This window comes from Hyposmocoma kahamanoa, unplaced genomic scaffold (genome assembly GCF_003589595.1).
Source record: "Hyposmocoma kahamanoa isolate Upper Pololo Valley unplaced genomic scaffold, ASM358959v1 192, whole genome shotgun sequence".
Classification (NCBI taxonomy): domain Eukaryota; kingdom Metazoa; phylum Arthropoda; class Insecta; order Lepidoptera; family Cosmopterigidae; genus Hyposmocoma; species Hyposmocoma kahamanoa.
This window is the reverse complement of record NW_020653719.1, coordinates 5,533,862-5,553,908: the sequence shown is the minus strand read 5'-3', so window position 1 is coordinate 5,553,908 and position 20,047 is coordinate 5,533,862. Positions and strand designations below refer to the sequence as shown.

Genomic DNA, 20,047 nt, shown 5'->3' with positions numbered 1-20,047 from the left:
TCTGCAGTGAAATTGACATACAATCCGCCATATGAATTTCACCGTCGAACAAAACACATTTGCTTGAGACACTTCTACATTCGAGAATGTGTATCGAAAGGAGATCTGATTCTTAAGCAAGTTGCCACAAGTTCAGCTAGCAGACAAGTCTACAAAACGTCTATACGGACTCATTCAACGAGCAGTCTCGTAGAATTGGCCTTCGATCCAATTCTTAAAAGAAGTGTGGGTGTGAAGATTGTAATTGCATAGATTGTTGATCGATGCAAACTTCCTTCTGTACTATCTTCTATGTTACGCATTGTTGGAAAACCTTTTTATTGACACACCTTTTATGTAGGTTGTCTGTGATTGAAGCGAATTTTGTTCCTTGTCACTGCGACTTAAAGAATGAATGCATTGTTTACCTCATATCATATCGGTATCTTGTGCAGTTTTTTTTTGTCCACATTTTGTGGGATAGATGACTCCTGTCTTGACACGTATTAATATTATCTGTGAAAAAACAACAGCTTGTGTTAAGAAATGAAATATAGTTAAAATACTTAGAGGATGGAAAAAACATTAAAATACGGTATATACAAAGATTTATTTTTCTTTAACCAATATAATTAATTGTTAATATAACTCGACTCGCCCATCGCTACGCGCTGTGTGAGTGAAGTATTCGGTTCGGCGGCGGGTACCGAACCGAGTTAACTCGAGTTCATAATAAAAGTCGTTCGAATGGACTTGTTGTGGAAGTAACTCGAGTTAATTAACTCGACTCGCTAGCTATGGCTAACACTGGCACAAGCCTAGTGGTCGCCATAAAGGAAATAATGCTAATATTTCAGTCTACTCATTTGTCCAAAATCAATCTAGAAAACTATAACATCAGTTTTATTTACTGATTGTCCAAAATATCATGCTCGTGATCTAACCTATAACAACGAACGTATTTATAACAAATAACACGGCTTGTATTTAAGGTATTGTCTAAAATAATTGAAAATTTACCGTTTTTTTTAAAGTTCAGAAGGTATAATCTGTATAGCTAATACTCGTTGCAGATGTTCAAAGAATTTGTGAAACTACTTGAGCTAAAGAGTAATACATTTATCCGAGAACTTAAGCAGTGTGTGGCAACTAGAACCACTATTGTCCAGCAGGTTTGGGTAATGTGAGTAATGAATGCTGTACTTATTAATTCCCACTAAATTAAATACAAAAAGTCAAATATTTATCGAGTAGTCAAAGCCTGAACGTAGTCACCTTTAGCATTAATTATTAATATGGTAACAGATTCAAATTCTGCACCACTTCCAATTGACTTGTTGACTACAATACTATATTTGTTCTGCGACGGAACCAGTAGTTGCCATAAGTTTGTCGATCGGTGGTCCAGTGGTTTAAATTGTGGGGGCTGGATGAAAAGGTTCCGGGTGCCGATTCCCGGTAGGACCAATTTGGAAAATGAACTTTTCTAAATTGGTTCTAGAAAGGATGTTCCGGGTAGTGCCTCGGAGTGAATTCCCTTGATAGATAGGGGAGAAGAGGTCACCCAAATCATTATTGATTTGTTAGGGGTCCGTGGACCACAGGCTAAGAAAACCTGCCAAAGAGTATAAGTAAGACAAGACTCCCGCCTCTGCGGCACATCAATGACTATAATACACTTCGCTCGGAGCCTAGGGTTGTCATATTATTATTTGGACGGTGTTCTGCATATATGAGTTAACCATAGATTAGAAAAGTTAACCCAAAAGTTAAAATAACGCAGTTTCGAGATATTGAGCATTAAATAATTTTGGCAAGTTTTTGTTACTCTTTTAAATAATGAAGTTTAGCGGACAATTATATTGTAAATAAGCATTACAACCAGTATCAAACTTACGATTAGTAAATAAATAAAAATTATTTATGCAAAAATCGACACATCAACAAAATTATTATTTTATGTGTCAAGGGTTTTTGCACATTTTTGCAAAATTCGGAAAAATGTCACTTAATCCCTGCAAACACTGAGAAATCACATTATCATATTGATCATGTATGAAACAAAGTACCTAACAACAGTATTTATTTTTATCATGAATGTGTTGTATTAAACAATCGATCACATTCTTTTACTAGTAAATCTTAATAATCCGAATGACCAGATACTGAGTTCAGACTCTAGACTTTAATTGAACAATTATGTATCTCATTTCACTTAATTTACCAAACATTCTGTCTTTCAGCAAAACGTAATCATTATCTTAAACCAATAACTACCATATACCATTGAGGTTAGCATATATGTATTCAAGGCAGCGATCATAAACTTCCACTTGCTACGCTCCTGACAACACCGACGAGACATTCACCTCCTTCAATCGCACCATTCTCTACGTGCCTTATAATTGTTGGTACTTTTAACCTGAACTTTTTTAAAGACATCCCCAATCTGATCAAGACATCGAGGTCTATCTCTTCCAACGTTTAAATCTACTAACAGCCATCCTTTTAACATGACCACATCATCTTTCACTACACGACGCTCTCTTATTACTCTGTTCTGCATTCTCTTTAAGACTAAAGGCGTCTTCAAATTACATTACAGAAGCGCTATAGTACTAATTATCATACAATATCTAGTCTAAAAAAATACGTGCTACGACTGTGGCGTTCCAGCTACTTCTGCATATTGTATGAAAATTAGTAGTGGCGCGGATGCAGCGCACAGTGGCGCCACTGTAGCACTTCTATCAGCGCCTAATTTGAAAGCACCCTAACACCACGCGTACAATAGTAGCTTTGAGTACAAAGCTTTAATACCTACAAATTTACTCTACTTTCATGCTTCTTGCGTCATACCCAATACTCGCTACCGTACATCAGAGTTGGAAGCAGCACTTTCGTCACACGTTCTGGCTACCCATAAAGGCATTTTTAGCTCCATTTAGATACTTGATTTCGACTAAGTATTACTTTCCGTTCAGCATGATCTTCACACTAACCATCTCTTATCAATAGACTACCCAGCCAGCTGTAACAATTCTTTCACTTTTTTATCTTCTCGTTACCAATTTTGTCCCTGTCAATTACCATCACCTTCGTCTTACTCCTGTTCGCCTTCATTTCTTTTCTTTCAGATTGACATAAGCCACTTAGCTTTTAGTTTTCGAATCAAATATCTCTGAAGGTGCGTCATTGTTTTAGCTGCAAAAGTTCCCTTATTCTAATCGCCCATTCCTTGGTTTCAGAATCTACATACATTCATCATTTTCCAGTCTGTCCATATCATTAACAAAATTTAAAGTGCTTACTTTGTCAAAAAGCTACTTTAAACTGAATCTAAATAATCTCAGTACAGAGTACTAAAAAACCGACCTCAAAAGTACGTGGAAATACAGCTATTTGCCAAGTTTCATTGAAATCGGTTACCGGAAAGTGCAGAAACCCGGATTCATCCCCTAGTTCGCCACTATACGGAACTTGACAGAGGAGATAATAAAAATCGGTTCTCACTACTCAAAGTGTATTGAGAGAGAAAAATGCGTGAACATCCAAGGCTATCCTTAGAGGTGGATGGTTTTCTTCAAAATTAAATAGGACGACAATGGAGGTACCCCTCTTTCCAACAAAAAAAGAATCATCAGAATCGGTTCACAAATGGCGGAGTTATCGCGTATGTTATATTGTATGTTATACAAAAAAACATACAGTCGAATTGAGAACCTCCTCCTTTTTTTAAGTCGGTTGAAAAATAGTTTGAAACCACATTGAAAGTTGTGTTGTTATTCGTATTTTTTTTTTCTTTTTTGTTAATTCGGGGGAATCTGCTTACAGGGGGCAGAGCCGGGCTTATATGGGACTGGGCTGAACCCTGAAGGGGAGCAGCCCGACCTCTATAAACCCCCGGAGTGTTCCTCCTGTCCGCTGTAGGTGGGGGTACGGGTACGCTGTTGCACTCGTCTGCGGCCCCACCAGCGGCTGGCCGCGCCCCGCGCAGTCCCTCCCCGAGAAGGGAGACACATGGATCCCCCGACTCCGAATGTGAGGCTCGCCGAACACCAGACGAGCCTTCCATCCCGGGCCCCTCCATGCTGAACTCCCCCGAGTCCGCTACCCAGGGGCCATGGGGGGCCAGGACAGATGGTTTAACCACATTTAACACATTTTTGCGAAATTCGCTGAATTAGGTTTAAGACGAACTAGGTTTTGTGAAAAGAATTTTTCGATTTCACAATTGCTATGATTTCTTTTAATGATATTAGTGAAAAGTGTATTCAACTTCATGTTCCAAGATATAAGATTAACGATTTTCTGTGGGTTAACTCATTTATCAGAACACCGCATATTATTAGTAACCCACAGATTGGAAACAGAACCTGAAAAAATTAAGGTGTTCATCATCATCACAGCATTCTCGTGCTAAATCAAAATAACTACGTAGTAATATTTTCATATCAGCATTGTGGATTGGTATTTCTATTACCTATACGAGTATGATTATGAAATAGAAATTAAATGATGAACAATTCTAAATTTGAGGCACTCTCGTCCAAACGCAAAAACATGAACGCTTTAATTCCCGGCCGCAATTCAAGACTCGGGCTATGCAACGCGAGAGCACCGTGAAATTATGCGAATGTGTGCGTCAGTGGCGCGCTGCTGCAGTTATTTGGAGTTCAACTACTACTCGTCTTATTATACTATGATAGCACGGTAGGTCATCCGCTTGATTGGTCTCGTCATGAGTGGTTGGTTATGCTCCTTCGGGCCTGTCACGCGCCGTTAGACTCAACACAATTTCTATACAGTGGTCTCTCTCAATACTCGAGCCGTCTACGTACCACCCTGTCTCTCTGCTTAAAATACAGTCAAGTAGCACGGATGTATGATAGCTGCTTATAAAAGGTAAAGAGATGCGCCGAAAACATTTCAACATCATTGGCAACAGTCGCTTCACATCCGTGCTGCCTTGCCTATGACACATAGTTACTAGGCGTACAGGACCGCGCAGGAGACATGTGACATTCACTAGTGACGAAATTCTAACTACCACCCCGTAGGACTATGATAAATTTGTTTTGAATTTAATACACTCTTCAATGATAAAAATGAAATATTATTTTCACTGCTTGTAATGATGAAATGAAATTTCTCACAGATTATCTAAATCAGACGCGGTATGTAATCCGTGATATTATTATACCTCTTCTCTTATACCCTACACGTATAAAATTAATACATGGCAACGGCAACATCAACACGGTAACATTGGTGGTACCTCATAATTACTACACAAAAATAATAATCAAAACGCCTTGATGTATTAATAGAAGGTGAAATGAAATTGCATACATGTTCGTGACCGATCTCGTAACCCAAGGTCGAAGGTCGTTTGGAAAGATTCAACGTAGTTCATGACGTCTGTTACTGGTACCAGTAGACACCTAGCACCGCCCCATGCTGTTTACACATCAGACTGTCAATTTATTTCGAAGATATTCGACAAAACGGAAAATATCCAATTTATTACATATTAAAGATTGCTTTGGGAAATAGTTGACTGATTGAAAAGCTAAGCTAAATTGATTGAAAGTTGCAATTTTTGAGAATCTGGAGTACACAGACTTTTTGGTTTGACTTTGAAAAAAACATTTGGATGTATTTCTAATTTTGGCCAAGTGTACTGTAAGTGTATTAGCAGGTTCTACTTAAATTCAGATGCGTGTTCTCTATTCTATTCTAATCTCCATTCGAGAATTAAGTATGTGGATTTACACTGCTAAAACATGAAATTTCAGCTTCCGTAATTGAAAAGAAAAAAATCGATTTTAAGCACTTCTGTACCAGCCCTATAAAGTTTACCTATAGAATTCGTCGCTATTATGGGACATTATGTATCAGGGTGTGCCAAGTCGTGAAACCTTCTCGAAGGTCGGACGGCATTGCTTTGTTTACATCAGTATCATGTTAGTGCTCACCCGTGTGCCTTAAACGTTTGTGGATTTTTGAATACACTAAAAGTTATGGGGAAATCAGGCAAGAAGTGCGTATATAGTTGTACATAAATATTAATATAATAGTTTGTCTTTAAAATACTTTTTTGTATGCACAACATAGTCTAGACTCTAGATGATGTTTGGATATGAACCTTGAAGTCAATAGACTAGTTTTATAACAAAGTCTCTTTTTTAGGATAAAAGGAGACCGCATTGAGGCAATAAGAAAAAAATTTGAGGCTTTCTTAGAAGAGGACAAGAAGCGTAAACAGCGAAATGAATACATTTTGGGAAAACTGGACAAAATGTGTACGTGTAAGGCTCTCGTTCCACAATATAAGGTAAGGTTATTCCTCAATTAAATGCATCATTTTAAGCATTCACCTGCGCTACTGTGCGTTCATAAATTTCGAAAACTTCGCTCAGGGCCGTCAACGCATATGTGATACCTGCATTACATATTATGCTGCTAATATTCCACTTGCATCCTTTTGACTGTGAAAGGATTTTCATAACTAAAAATAAACTGAAACTAAAAGGTTGGAAACTTCTTATAGCAATAACTCGGTTCGTGAAAACTAGCAGTCTGGATTTTGGTCAATTTGTGAATTTCATGTTATTTTTTTCCGTAGCTGATTTTTTTACTTTCTTTGGTTAACCAGAAAATAAATTTATATAAAACATTCATTTCCAAGTTTACATATTTTTTAAATTACATACAAGAATTTTAAAACTTCAATAGAAAATATAGAATCCTTCTTGTGGTTCAATAGAGAACAAGTCAATGTCAAATTACTATGAGCTCATATTTGCGTTTAGGGCACTGGGCAATGGTCATTCAGTCACAAGTGCGTTTGCGGCACTGAACGAAGTCCGGGCAATTCTGGCGAAAGTTCGGAAAACAATGCTGGCAGTGAATGCAACATAAGTACCTATGTATAAAAAATTTAATGTCCGTCTATAATTATCTAAGATGTCCGTCCGTATATAATTTTATAAGATTGTTTTATCCTCAAACTTGACAAAACACACTTAAAAGCCAAAAAAATTACTTGAGGGTTAATCTGACTTAGTGTGAATATTCCTCAACACGAATTTATGATGTAGCAAGTTTTTTAAACAATCCATGAAAGAAGTGAACGAGTTGTTTTGCTATAGAATTAAACGTTTTTTTTATAATATCAAGTGACAGGACGAATAAGTCGTGTGCCTGATGGTATGCTACACGCCTGTCCATAACAGTTGCAGTGCCACTCAGTGCTTTAGCTGCCTCAGTGGCCGAACGGTTACCATGCCGGACTGCTACACAGAGGTCCCAGGTTCGATTCCGGGCCGGGAGAAATATTTTTATGGCCTACATTTATTTATCTCGAGAGTTTTGGGCATGATTTGTGGTTGTTTATGTATGTGTTCAAGGCACAGGATTTCCCCAGTGCGGGGCAATGTTGAGTGTGTGCGTTATTTGTTTATTTAAATCGCATAGATCTAAGGGGCACTGCCACTGCGTCCGTCACCGTGAGACATAAGTTGACAAGTGCCATGTGCCTGTAATTTCACCAGCACCCTTATCCTTCAAAACCGTAACACAGTAATGCTGACATTATTGCTTGGCGGCAGAATTAGGTAAGGTGGCAGTACTTCCCTCGGCGAACACTTTCACAAGGAGCTACTGCTACTAACTACTACTAAAAACTATTAAAAACTGCTAAAAATGACTTTTTCTTTGTAAATTTGAGATGTTTTAGAACTAAACACGGTTATTTACTTAAATACACAATAGGACAGTAGCTAGTCCGTAATAAAGCAAATATTATCAATTTCTTAATTTTCAGCCCAATCTCTCTGTTGGTGCTTATGGACCACAACTACAAGGGCGTCAGATACCTTATCTAGACAGGTGCGTCTCTAATTTGGTCATGTGCTCGTCACATGGCGACAATTTGAACCTTTCAAATTTTGAAAATAACTCGCAAATATTTCAAGAAATAGTTCAAAAGTTCATACTGATACCTAAAAATCAGGCTGTAAGTGAGGTTAACGTGGAGCAACCAAAACAACAACAGGCGCAACACAAATCTGGTACGGACGATATTAACTGGAAAAGCAAATATGACATTTTGAATCAATTAAAAGAAAACGACAAAGAACCAACTAAATTAATTACAGTTACCAACGAAATACCAACAAAAGAACAACCAATGAAAGATACAAATGAATCAAACCGTCATCCCGCAACTCACTCAACGCTGCCAGACGTGCACTCAGAAAATTCCATATCCATTCAATCATGTTACAAACCCCAAAAATGTGACGATAACCGCCTTGAAGGTTATGCAGACTTTATGATCCAGGAACTAAGAGAAAACGTCAATTATGATATTGATGACCAATTCAAAACTGCAGGTACTAGTGAACAAATTGAATCGAACTCAGAATCAAAGTTTGTATATCGCAACACACAAATTAAACAAGCCAGTAAAGGCCACGCCGGTGATAGCAACAGTGAATTTTTAGACATCCATAATAATTATAACGTTAAATCTTTGGAACATGAAAATAACGATTACCAGACAACTCAAGAAAATGTTACGGATAACGCTAAATCAGAGTTTTTACTAGATAATAGCTCTATTCAACAAAAATCATCGACTAATGCTCTAAACGAGTTTAACAATTCTATGCAGCAGTATACAGAAAAAAGTGAACAATCTGAGTCTATGCAACATCCAATAAATGTCATGAACCCCGAAGAATTTACACCACGCCCCGGTGTAGTCCTAGACGATGGAGTTAATATAAATTCTAAAGATGAACAATCAGAGCGAACGCAATATCCATTAGACGTCATAAACTATGAGGAGTTTATTCCAAATGAAAATGTTGTGCTACAAGATGGAGGGCATATAAATTATGAGGGATATAAGGAAAGTGACCAATCAGAACGTACTCAATACTCAACAAATGACACATACAACCCTGAAGAATTCACGTCAAATGATGGTGTAGCCATTGGGGAAGCAGTGAATACAAATCCTGAAGGATATGAGGAAGCTAGTAACTATGGTACTGTAACACTATCTCATCAGCCTGGTAACGTAGATGACACGGTGGAGCCTGACCTCGGGCAAACTGAAATAGAAGAAAACCCTACAGTTAAAGGAATTGAAGAATTTGAAGCTGAACAAAGAGATATGTGGCATGAGCCGCCGGGTGAAAATGCAGCGTATTCACAGGAAGCATACGAACAACCAAATCAGTATTACTACGAACAAGGGCAGGAGTATCCTGTAGATGTGAACGAGCACGCAGAAACACAACTAAATTACGATCAGAGTTACCAACAACAGTATGTTAATCAATACGAAGCGCAATATCAACAGGAAAACCAACAATACGACCAGACACAATCTTATCACGAAGGTTACGAACAAAATTATGACGCTCAGCCGGTGTACGACGGTTACAACGAAGAAGAGTCAAATCACCACCAACAGCAAATACTTGGAACCCCCCAAACCATTGAGCAGGAGTTAGATAAGGAACAAGATTTTGTGGAGAAAGACATTGAAAAGAATGAAGCACCAGACACAAACGCTCCGGAATCGCCGGCCAATACCGGGGTTAAGCCAATGGAGATGAAATAGTTATAGTAACAGTCCGAAATATTAGTAGGTAGGTACCTAAAATTTTAAATCGATAAAAATGTGGTGTAACTGTGTAACGTGAACAAGTCATGGTAAAAGTAGCCAAGTAAATGTTTACCACGCAACCGATTTGTTATCAATATTTACGTCACATATAACATCCTCTACTGTAACGTAAGTTTTTACTATATATTTAAATCGTGAGCCGTCGACGTGTCTAGTCCGTAGTACTGACTCAAATTCAAATAATTATTGCACATAACTTTTGTTTTTGACTTCTAACAATTCGATTTTTCTTTCAGCTTGTACAGGGTCAAGAGCACGTCAAGCGTGACACTTAAAACTTTAATCCTACTCTATGCCGCTTACGTTAAGAACGGTCCCAAGTACAAAGTGTCAAGCTTGATGTGCTCTTGACTGTACAGTCACCTGCTATGAAACGTATATGGGTAAATTATGCATAATTAGTATTTGTTAGTGTGTGCGTCGCTGTGGTCAACCTCATATCTTCTCCTTTGTCTACTCGTTTCCTGTCTATAGTAAGCTTCTATGTAACACGGGGCGAAATGAATGGCTTTATTCATCAAGTATATAACCAGAAATAGAGACGAATTGTCATTTAATTTGATTGAAACCTATTCTGCCATGTCATTACTGTGACAACTGCGCCCCGATTAGTTAGCCCGAGTTCGAAACAATTGACGGGTATCGTCAATGGGTGTCATCAACTGTTTGACTTCAAATCGACCAGTTAACTTGAGCTTTGCTATAATGGACGAAAATTGCAAAATTACGTATTTAATATTTAATTACCGATGAAATGTGATTCCGTTTGTTTTGTAAGTAGATGTTTTGTTGTTTTCCCCAAACCACCAAATAGAACAGCACGGCATTGTTTTATGTTGTATTATCTTTATTACAATAAATACAGAACATTTTTTGGAATATACGGAGACGTACACACAGGTCAGTAGTTGGACTGTCTATATTTCAGTGGAAACGAGAGTTGATATTTATAAGAGCCGTATCGCTAATGTGTTACCAGGAATATATGACCCTTATTTCGTCTCTATTTCTGGTTATATACTCGATGGCTTTATTATATCTTGTAAAAATATTCGTATATTGTTTAGGAACGTCTGTTACAGTAGGGGTTTGCCGTGTGAGTGACTCGATACATTTCAAAATTACAAAAAAAAAAACGTTAAACGACTGCCCCGCTCATTCATCGCTGTAGTCATGACTTACAATTATATGGACGTCGGGTCCGCGCTAAAAAGTGTCCAAACTTATAGGGCGTTAAAATCGTATACAGAGCGTCATTCACGCTTTAGTCTTCGTTTGTTCGACTGACAGCGAAGCAAGCAACATTAGACAGTACTGCGATGACATTACAATTTAAATTCAACGTTTTAGCTTTTTCATATTCCTTATTACATGTCACTACGTTTAAATAGGTTGACTTGGGACATTTTTTTCGTGGTTTGTGTATTAGACCCGTCCATTTATTTGTAAGTCAATGACTGTAGTGAATACTTTTCGGTAGATGTCATCACCGTATACGTGTTAAAAGTATTCAATTTAGAAAAATTAAAACATGTAAAAAACCACAAAACATGTAAAGTTCCAAAAACATTTTCGAGAGATGGTTTAATTGTAATTATTTGTAATTTCCTCGAGCCTTTTCATATTAGTGCGGATGATTATTTCTTTGTCCTTTGTAAATTGGATTTCATTGATACGTGGTATATTATTATACTTTATTTGCTTGGTTTAATATATTTCATTTCATCTTAGTCTTTTCACCGATTTTAACAATTGACTAGTCTGTTATATTTATTAATACAAAGATCGAACACTCAGAAAAATTTCCTTCGATCCGGCCAGATTCGAACCGACGTCTTCTAGCTTACCGTGCCAGACGCTATACCAATTAAGCAACGGAACGAACCAGCGGACCTCACGAATTTTTCTATGTGCATGCGTCGTATCTTGTAGTTGGTTTTTTCAGACTTTTTAGTCGTAGCGCCATCTGTGAGAAATCTATGAAAATTTTATCACCCAGTTAGATGTCTTTACAGTTACCAGTCCTGGCAAGAGATGTCGCTATTCACTGTATTTTAAATTTTTATTGAATTGATATTCAATTATTTTTTGAGAAATTACTCCACTAGTTTGTTGTATTTATTAATACAAAGATCGAACACTCAGAAAAAATTCCTTCGATCCGGTCGGATTCGAACCGACGTCTTCTAGCTTACCGTGCCAGACGCTATACTAACCACGCTAAACCAACTAAGCATGCTTTTCACAAAAAATAATTGAATATCAATTCAATAAAAATTTAAAATTGACTAGTCTATATATTTTTTTATGAATTGCATTTATATTTATTTAAAAGCTAATTAATATTAGATCTCGTAGCATGTATGGATTATATATGTATAATTTAATGTATTACGGTTATTTAGTTAACTGGAAAATAAAATTTTCCGCAAAAAAAATTATTAGATTTCCAATAAAAATATTTTTTGCGGAAAGTAATAGTGGAGATTTTCATTGTATCTTCGTTGGGTTAAACCTTAGTTGAATTCCTATTTCGTACAAAAAAATAAGTTTTACGTAACACATTACTAAAAAACTTTTTGGTTTTATTTCATTTATTTTCTAAACTTAAATATGTGTATTAAATTCTGTTCTATGACATCATTGAGGGAGCGGCATTTTTTCCAAGACTTCGGCTTGTTCTGGAAAGAGGGGTTCTTTAGGTTTCTTCCAATGCTGATCTTCCCAAGGCAGCTTGTCGAGTCCAGTGGCCCAGTGGTGGATTCGACATCTTACATTTACTTTCTCTGTTTTATTTATCTGCAATTATAAAGTGAATTAGTGGCGATCAAGGGTCAATTATAACCAGACATGGGTAAGCACCCGCGATCAAGGGTCAATTATAACCAGATATGGATAAGCACCCGCGTTCAAATCGGGTTATAAATCATTAACACCCGAAAGAGCAGAAACTATTTAGAACTAAACGTGTGAAATCGTGTTGTGAATCGAGTTTTGTTCAAATTTAATGATATTATTAAAAATGCTCTTATTTGACTAATTATTCAATCCACCTAAAAACATCATGAAACTGTCCCAAAAAGGGCCCAAACTGATAATTCGTCGACATTGTAATAGTTTCGAAGGCCCCACGTAATAAACGTGTATTTATTCGGTGGGTATATCGATTTGTGGAACACCAAACAATTTCTTTTTTATTTAAATAACAATAACAATAACATTTCTGTCAACTTTTTATTTTTATTTAATTTTTTGAAAACGAGATAGTTTCAGAGATAAAAAAAAAATATTTTATATGGAGGCATGTGTGTGGCTTGTTTACAGGATAGTTCCAACCATGCTCCACCAAGAAAAATCCATCTGCAGGTAAGTAAGTACAGGGTCAAGAGCACGTCACGCTTGACACTAAAGGTTAAAATTAAACTCTATGCCGCTTGCGATAAGAATGGTCCAAACTTCAAAGTTCAAGCTCGATGTTCTCTTGACTGTACCTGACGTGAAAATCAGTTATAAAAGTATTTTTTTAATAATTATTAATACAAAGATAGAACACTTCGAAAAAAATTCCTTCGATCCGGTTGGATTCGAAACTATCAAGTATTTAACCAGAAATAGAGACGAAACAAGGGCCATCCATCCCTGGCAACTACTTAGCCAAATGGGCCTTATATCACTATTAAATATAAACTCTTGTTTGCGCTGAAATCACAAATTAGAAAGCTGAAATAGTACAGCACCAACAACTGACCTGTGTGTACGTCTCCGTATATTCCAAAAATATTCTGTATTCATTGTAATAACGATAATATCTCTAACAATGGGGAGCTGTACTTGTGGTGTGGAAACAGCAAAATATCTAATTACAAAACAAAGGGAATCACATTTCATCCGTAATTAAATATGTAATTTTTCAATTTTCGTCCATTATAGCAAAACTCGAGTTAAATTGGTAATTTGAAGTAAAACAATTGAAGACACCCCGTCAATTGTAATGATTTGGTAGATTAGTTTTGAAACAAATTAGAAGACATTTCGTATCTATTTCTGACTCGATGATTCGAACCGGCGTCTTCAAGCAAACCGTGTCATAAGCTACGCCAACTAAGCCACGGAACGAAATAGCGGACCTTACGAATCTTTCTATGTGCTTAACAACGAATACAATGTCATTGTTTAAAAGAAAAGCACTCAAGTGGATTTACCTATATATAGGATTACCTATATCCTACCATTGTGGATATATAATTTTATATATGTATAACACCATTTTTTTTTTTCGATGAGAATTGGAAACATAATGTACTTTAATAATCAGTTTTACAATATATTAGACTACTATCTATATGAACATGTACTAACACCAAATAAATAAGTTAAACTAATACTTACAGATATAGTGATATAAAACTCTTTATCCTGCAGTGATAGGTCGGGCCCCTTTATTTGCTCTGGAGGCATTTCAATGGCGTACTCAGGGACTATGAAACCTGATTTGCGTAATGATGCCCTCACATGCCAAGGTTCTAGAATCCATGGTTGAAATTTGTTCATGGTGATTTGCAGTACAAGGCGAGACAGACAGCCCATAGTCTGAGGTGAACATTCACATTAATTCAGTGATGTTTTTAATGCGGTTTTCTTAAATTTAGTTGTTTCATTCAAAATGTTTTTAATATGCAATTATTCAAGAATTGAGTTTGCAATTCAGATAAATTTTTGATCAAAAAGACAAGATAATGAACTTATTTCCTACTATACTAGAGTGTTTTGTAGGCACAATGTTGTTATATAAAACGTACCCTCTGCACATATGGGGAACTATACTGCTTCTCCATTTTAGGCTTTGCTTCATCAACTTTATATCTCTCCAAATTATCCGAATTTGCATAAACCGCCAGTCCTGGCATGAGGAATTGCCTGTATGCTTGATTAGGACGGAGGCTCAGCACTTCACCTGGGTTACCCACTCCTGGAAAAAGTTATTATTAATCTATACAAATACATTTTTTTTGTAAATATTTAGTTGAGCTTAATTAAAGATTTTTAGAATACTTCTGATATCAATAAGCTAGCATTTTTAGTTTCAGAGATGTTAGGATTTATGTTAGTATGATGCTTTCATATAATATGTATACTTTGATATATATGTACAGTTTTTATACATCGCACGGAGCTTAAAAAAATTATATATACAAAATGGCTGTTCTTTAATTACCTAAAAATTTACCTATGGCTTAGTTTGTTATACCTAGCGGTATACATTTACAGTCACAGCAATTAATCAATAACTTTTAACGTTTAACCATCCATGGTTGCCCCAGAGCAAAACCTATTTTGAACATATTTTTTGACAGAATACTACTCCCATAGAAATTAAATTACTCACCAAATTGCAGTAACAGCCACTTCAAAATCCTACAATTTACCAGAAATGTAGAATCCTTAAAACCTAGTAAGGCACAACTAGTCTGGATTGTGACCAGTCAAAAACCTAGTAAGCTACTCTACTTTGACCAATTCAAAACACAGCAAGTATTTAAGACTTGCTAAGTTTTAAAGCCATGGTAGCGTAGCCTAATGGTTTGACCTTACGTCTCTCAAGCAGAGGCTGTGAGTTCAAATCCGGGCTTGCGCCTCCGAGTTTCTAGCAATTTATGTGCGACCACGACTTTTCGGTGAAGAAAAAAATCGTGATGAAACCTGCACGTCGAAGATGGTTCACAACTCTCGGAAAACTTGTGTAGTCCCGACCCCTTGGCCTGAGAGGAGGCCCGTACCCAGCAGTAGGACGTATAAAAGGGTTGATGATTATGATGGAAGTTTTAAAGTAGTTAAAGCACCTTACTAGTTATTTAAATTGGCAAATAGTGCACGCGAGGTGTGGTGCGACGACGAGGGATCTTAAGCTGTTTTTCAAAACAATTAATACATACAGGGAGAAAAAAAATCATTGGGATACATGATGCGGAACTTGCCTTAAATACTTAAAATGGCTATTTATTTGTTTAGAAACATTATTACCTACATAAATGCATTCACAGATAATTCGTAAAGTGTGACTGTGAACCAACTAAAAATTCCAACATAAATACTCACTATTTTATTGTACTAATCCATAGGATCAATGACAAAGATAAAATCTCGTCAATAAACATTGGGTCGTACAATTAAAGATGTCCATGAAAAATGTTTAGTTCATAACAACTCTATTTAACATAACCTTGCCTACACTGTTTATTTTAAGATGTAAAAAACACATCATATTATTTTAAATGAAACATTCTACCAGAGAAGGATGGAAATAACAAATTTCATCAAACTGTATTTTGGCTCATAATAGCAGAATATCTATTGTTTTTTTAATGATAACTTCAATATCTGGGATAGGTATGAACGGGACAATTAGATGGCCTGCAATATCTCCAGACCTCCAAGTATCTGGACATTTTTTAGGTTGCCATGTAAAAAAACTGTAGAAGAGTCGAGGCTTAAGGTGCAAAATGTTATTAGCATCCACCACATCATTTTGCAGAAGGATACACAAGCGAATCTCAAAAGACATAAAGGGGCCCATTCATTATCCTGCCTTGCAGTTCGCCTTGTCGTAATAATAATGTAATGCAGGATTATGAATATAGTCGCAGCGTGTAAAAGTGCGCTACAATTGCACGCACACCACATTGATAATGAATGGGTCATTTCAAATCTGTGTATGGAAGAAAATGGATCCCATTTTGAGCACTTAAAAGTTAATTTATTGAAATGATGGGACTGCAAGAAAATTATAATTTGTAAATGATTTATACCTACGCATAAATTTCATGTTAATAATTATAAGACCCAATGTTTATGAGAGACATTATATATAACATAACATTGATCCTATCCATTAGTACAAGAAAATAGTGAGAGTTGGTTGGTTAGATTCCTGACTGAAGCAAGGTTTCGAAAAAATCTGTAAATGCATTTATTCACATTAAGAAAAATTAAAGCATGTTTCCTTTAAGCAAACATAACTATTTTAAGCATTTAATTTAAATGATGTTATAAAAATATTATTATTGTATTTATGAGCGCAGCTTTCAGGGAAGTCAAGCAGACATGGGACTGCAGTTCACCCTAAGTTTATAAATGGATTCACTATTTTGTTGGTTGAAAGAAGTGTTGATTAGTTTAGGGTTATTTCATGTAACAAGTACATTGTACTAAGATTGGAAAAGATTAAGTGACACTTTATACAGACTTCTCCATATTTTTCAAAAATGTGTTAACCACCCTTGACACACAAAGTAATAATATTGTTGATATATCGAATTTTGCATAAACCATTTAAAAAAATAATAAACTGATTGTAATGCTCACTTCAATACTGTCCTCGTAACGAAACGAAAAAAGGCACAACTAGTCATACTCATAATCTTTATTGCATCAATGTTGTAGTACATGGTGTTCTAGAGCTATTGACGGTTCTTAACATTAGCCCTGTAAGGGCATTGCAATAACATAAGAATAAAATTTAAAATGTCAAAATGAAATGAATTTAGTAAATTACAAATTAATAAATGGAATACATAAATGTCTTATTGAATAATGAATGAAACATATAAAATTACAAAACATTCTCTTATATTCTAATTACCTTCTAAAAATTCTTTAACGTCATATGGGCATTTTGCTATAAGGAATTCCTGTAACTTTTTATAAAAATGTGTACTTTATACAGCAGTTGTGCCTTTTTTTTTCGTTCTGAGGGCAGAATATAAATCTTTTGACATATAATTCTTCATCCTCTAAACATCATTATTTAAATCAGTAATGACAAAAATTTGCCAAAAATCTTTAATGTTCAATATCTCAAAACTGTCATTTTGTGGGTATTATTATAACTCATTTAGCAGAACATGGCCCAAGTAATATAATGTAAAATATGTAAAAAATGAAACTACAAAATCACATCTTTTTTTGTTTAGTTGTTTTCACGGTGATGGTTTAATGACAAAGACAGATAAATACGCAATTTCATATTGTTATCCTAATAGTTCAAATATTAGTTCATTACCAAATAAACAAAGTAAAAATGACTTTGGTGCTGAATTTGACACATTCAGTATTCTCAATTTTAAAAAAATTATAATGGCAATATAGCTTTATTAACTGAAATAAATATGTCACGGGGAGGTTTATCACAAATTGCATGTCATATACTGCCATGCTACGGCCACAGAAGGACTTGCATAGACCAGACTAGTGTTGCCAGATTAGGTGATTTTTCGCCATTTAGGCTACTTCGAGAGCTCGCGCGGCGACTAAAAATGTGATCGGCGACTCGGCGGTATTTAGGCTATGTTTGAAATAGGAAAAGGCGATTTTAGGCTACTTAATAAAATGTCTGGGGAAAAACATATTTGATTGGGGCTTTTGTGGGGAATGGAGTTGTAAAATAACTCATTTGGGGGGTTTGAGTATTTCTACATGTGGGGAATTGGAGAAATAAGAGAGTTCATATTTCCCAATGTACGGCAGCAAGTAGAATTGTAGAATTATTTTTCTTGATTTTTAGGGATTTTATGACTAGGGTGAATATCAGCTACTTAACACACATAAACTGGCGAATTAACTTCACTAAAGTCTGGCAACACTGGACCAGCAATGATACACCTCTTTAGGAATAGGTGCGTGAGCTATATGTTAAGTTTGAGCATAGTTTAAACAAGGTACATTTTTACCTTGACTCGAGTGAAACCCTGTAATGATTACATAACGTCGATATAGACATTTCAATTTTCATAAGCGAATAGCACACTTACCGTCAACAAACTGAGTCAAAATCACTTTCATGTCTGGTTGTTTAATAGTATTAGTGTCCTCCACCAAGTCGTAAATGAAATGTCTCGACCGCAATTTCGGTGGTCGCCCGCCTTTTTTGTGAAGAGCTGGTGGATGCTTCCTTCTTAAAATAAATGTATTCTGTAATGAAACATACAATATAGTAATTTGAGTTATTATTTGCTAGTATTTTTTATTTGTCGTTGATAATCTTAACTAACAATTTCGACTACTTTAAAAGTGTACATTTCTTACCCTTGTTTGTTGATTGAGGACATCTGGGATGGTGATTGCAACTTTACAGAGAAAAAGACGTATCCCCAACATTGCACTTAGTTATACGCACGTTATATTGGGGAATTGCAAAGATTTCTAAACCAATATTATATTTTCTCGAAGAGAAGTAACAAAACAACCAAAAACAACAAACTTTGGATTTATAGGTTATTTTTTTCTTCTTTCTTGGCTTTTCGCAGTTAGTGTTTCAGCCATTTAAAGTGTTTTATCGACTTTGGATTTTTACCTTTTGGATATATACATTATTCTACATTGCAGCCCCTTAGCCGTCCTCTGCGTCATGTACAAATATGAATATAGTCGCAGTGTGCAGCCATCCCGCAATGCCAAGCTGGATACCCCCTGTGTCTTGCGGGACTCCAGCCAAAGAGTATATACCTTGTCACACGGATCTTTAATAATAAGATTGGGTACGCGAGTCACGTGAAAGCGCACGAGCGCCACCAATAGCGAAGCTGAAGCACTTGCCGTGGCCGAAAACGGTCAGGAGAATTCACCTTGTAGCATACTGTACACGCTTCACAAACCGCTATTTTTGATCCCACTTTATTTTTACCAAAAAATTGAACGTGTCTTCATTCATCCTCAAATAGTTTTGGTAATCATCAGAATTAATTTCTTTCACTGGTAGGTCAATGTTTCTTTCTATAATTTTCTTATCATAGATACAATCACAATTTCGCCGTTGTGGAATGATTTTTCTAATTATTCAAAAATTTTTCCGGAAATATGTCCACTATTTAAAATTTTTTTTCATTATACGTTATACGTATACATTATACGCGTTATATTACGTGGATTTGGTATCATTTCATACTTATTTTCTATTTGAAGTTTAGATGTAAAAAATATTTTTTTAGACGAAAAAGAGGTAATCCTACACTCAATCCTATGGACTCTCACTTCTGCGTTCAAAATTAGCTTAAACCAACTAATAAAAAAACTAGATTATTGCCTTAGCCCACAGTTTCACCCCCTTCCCCGCTTTCTAATCTATGCCCATTAGGCTTGTATGCCCATGCTGGCACCGCGCTGACCACAGAACACTATACTCACAAGGAGGCGCTGACACAACACACAGTGGGCTTTATATTAATATTATAATACAGGGCACAATATACATACAATGGATCCTTTCCATCCTCTAAGGCTCAAACTGATAATTCATAAACTATTGGCATTTATGGCATTTGGGCTCACCGTGTGACAGTCTTCTGCCCTCGATTTCGGGCATTAATG

General features: G+C 36.0%; 2 protein-coding genes across 4 annotated transcripts; one reads left to right on the top strand and one right to left on the bottom strand.

The window, feature by feature from the left end:
• Positions 1-1,136: 1,136 nt before the first annotated feature.
• On the top strand, positions 1,137-10,289 carry LOC113226579 (drebrin-like protein). Of its 2 annotated transcripts, none has more exons than XM_026459272.1 (3): positions 1,137-1,162; positions 6,172-6,316; positions 7,808-10,289. In XM_026459272.1, coding segments are annotated over exons 1-3 (1,959 nt in total). In that variant the 5' UTR covers positions 1,137-1,160; the 3' UTR covers positions 9,620-10,289. The 2 variants fall into 2 exon arrangements, with proteins under 2 accessions (XP_026315057.1, XP_026315056.1); XM_026459271.1 differs by lacking the exon at positions 1,137-1,162 and adding an exon at positions 4,587-4,692.
• LOC113226580 (39S ribosomal protein L9, mitochondrial) lies at positions 2,505-18,873 on the bottom strand. 2 transcript variants are annotated; one of them, XM_026459274.1, is made up of 7 exons: positions 18,767-18,873; positions 18,493-18,652; positions 14,485-14,654; positions 14,075-14,275; positions 12,312-12,484; positions 4,014-4,018; positions 2,505-2,525 (listed from the first exon to the last, which is right to left on the bottom strand). In XM_026459274.1, the coding sequence occupies exons 1-5, from the start codon at positions 18,836-18,838 to the stop codon at positions 12,326-12,328; spliced, it is 762 nt and encodes a 253-aa protein (XP_026315059.1). In that variant the 5' UTR covers positions 18,839-18,873; the 3' UTR covers positions 2,505-2,525; positions 4,014-4,018; positions 12,312-12,325. The 2 variants fall into 2 exon arrangements, with proteins under 2 accessions (XP_026315059.1, XP_026315058.1); XM_026459273.1 differs by lacking the exons at positions 2,505-2,525; positions 4,014-4,018 and having other exon boundaries at positions 12,185-12,484.
• Positions 18,874-20,047: the final 1,174 nt, after the last annotated feature.

Coding starts and splice junctions, on each gene's coding strand:
- LOC113226579 (XM_026459271.1), top strand. CDS start 4,610: ATGCGAATGTGTGCGTCAGTGGCGCGCTGCTGCAGTTATTTGGAGTTC. Junction 4,693..6,171: donor TATTATACTATGATAGCACG/GTAGGTCATCCG, acceptor TCTCTTTTTTAG/GATAAAAGGAGACCGCATTG. Junction 6,317..7,807: donor CTCTCGTTCCACAATATAAG/GTAAGGTTATTC, acceptor CTTAATTTTCAG/CCCAATCTCTCTGTTGGTGC.
- LOC113226580 (XM_026459274.1), bottom strand. CDS start 18,838: ATGTTGGGGATACGTCTTTTTCTCTGTAAAGTTGCAATCACCATCCCA. Junction 14,655..18,492: donor TTTGACTCAGTTTGTTGACG/GTAAGTGTGCTA, acceptor AACTTTTTCCAG/GAGTGGGTAACCCAGGTGAA. Junction 14,276..14,484: donor GTTCCCCATATGTGCAGAGG/GTACGTTTTATA, acceptor TGTTCACCTCAG/ACTATGGGCTGTCTGTCTCG.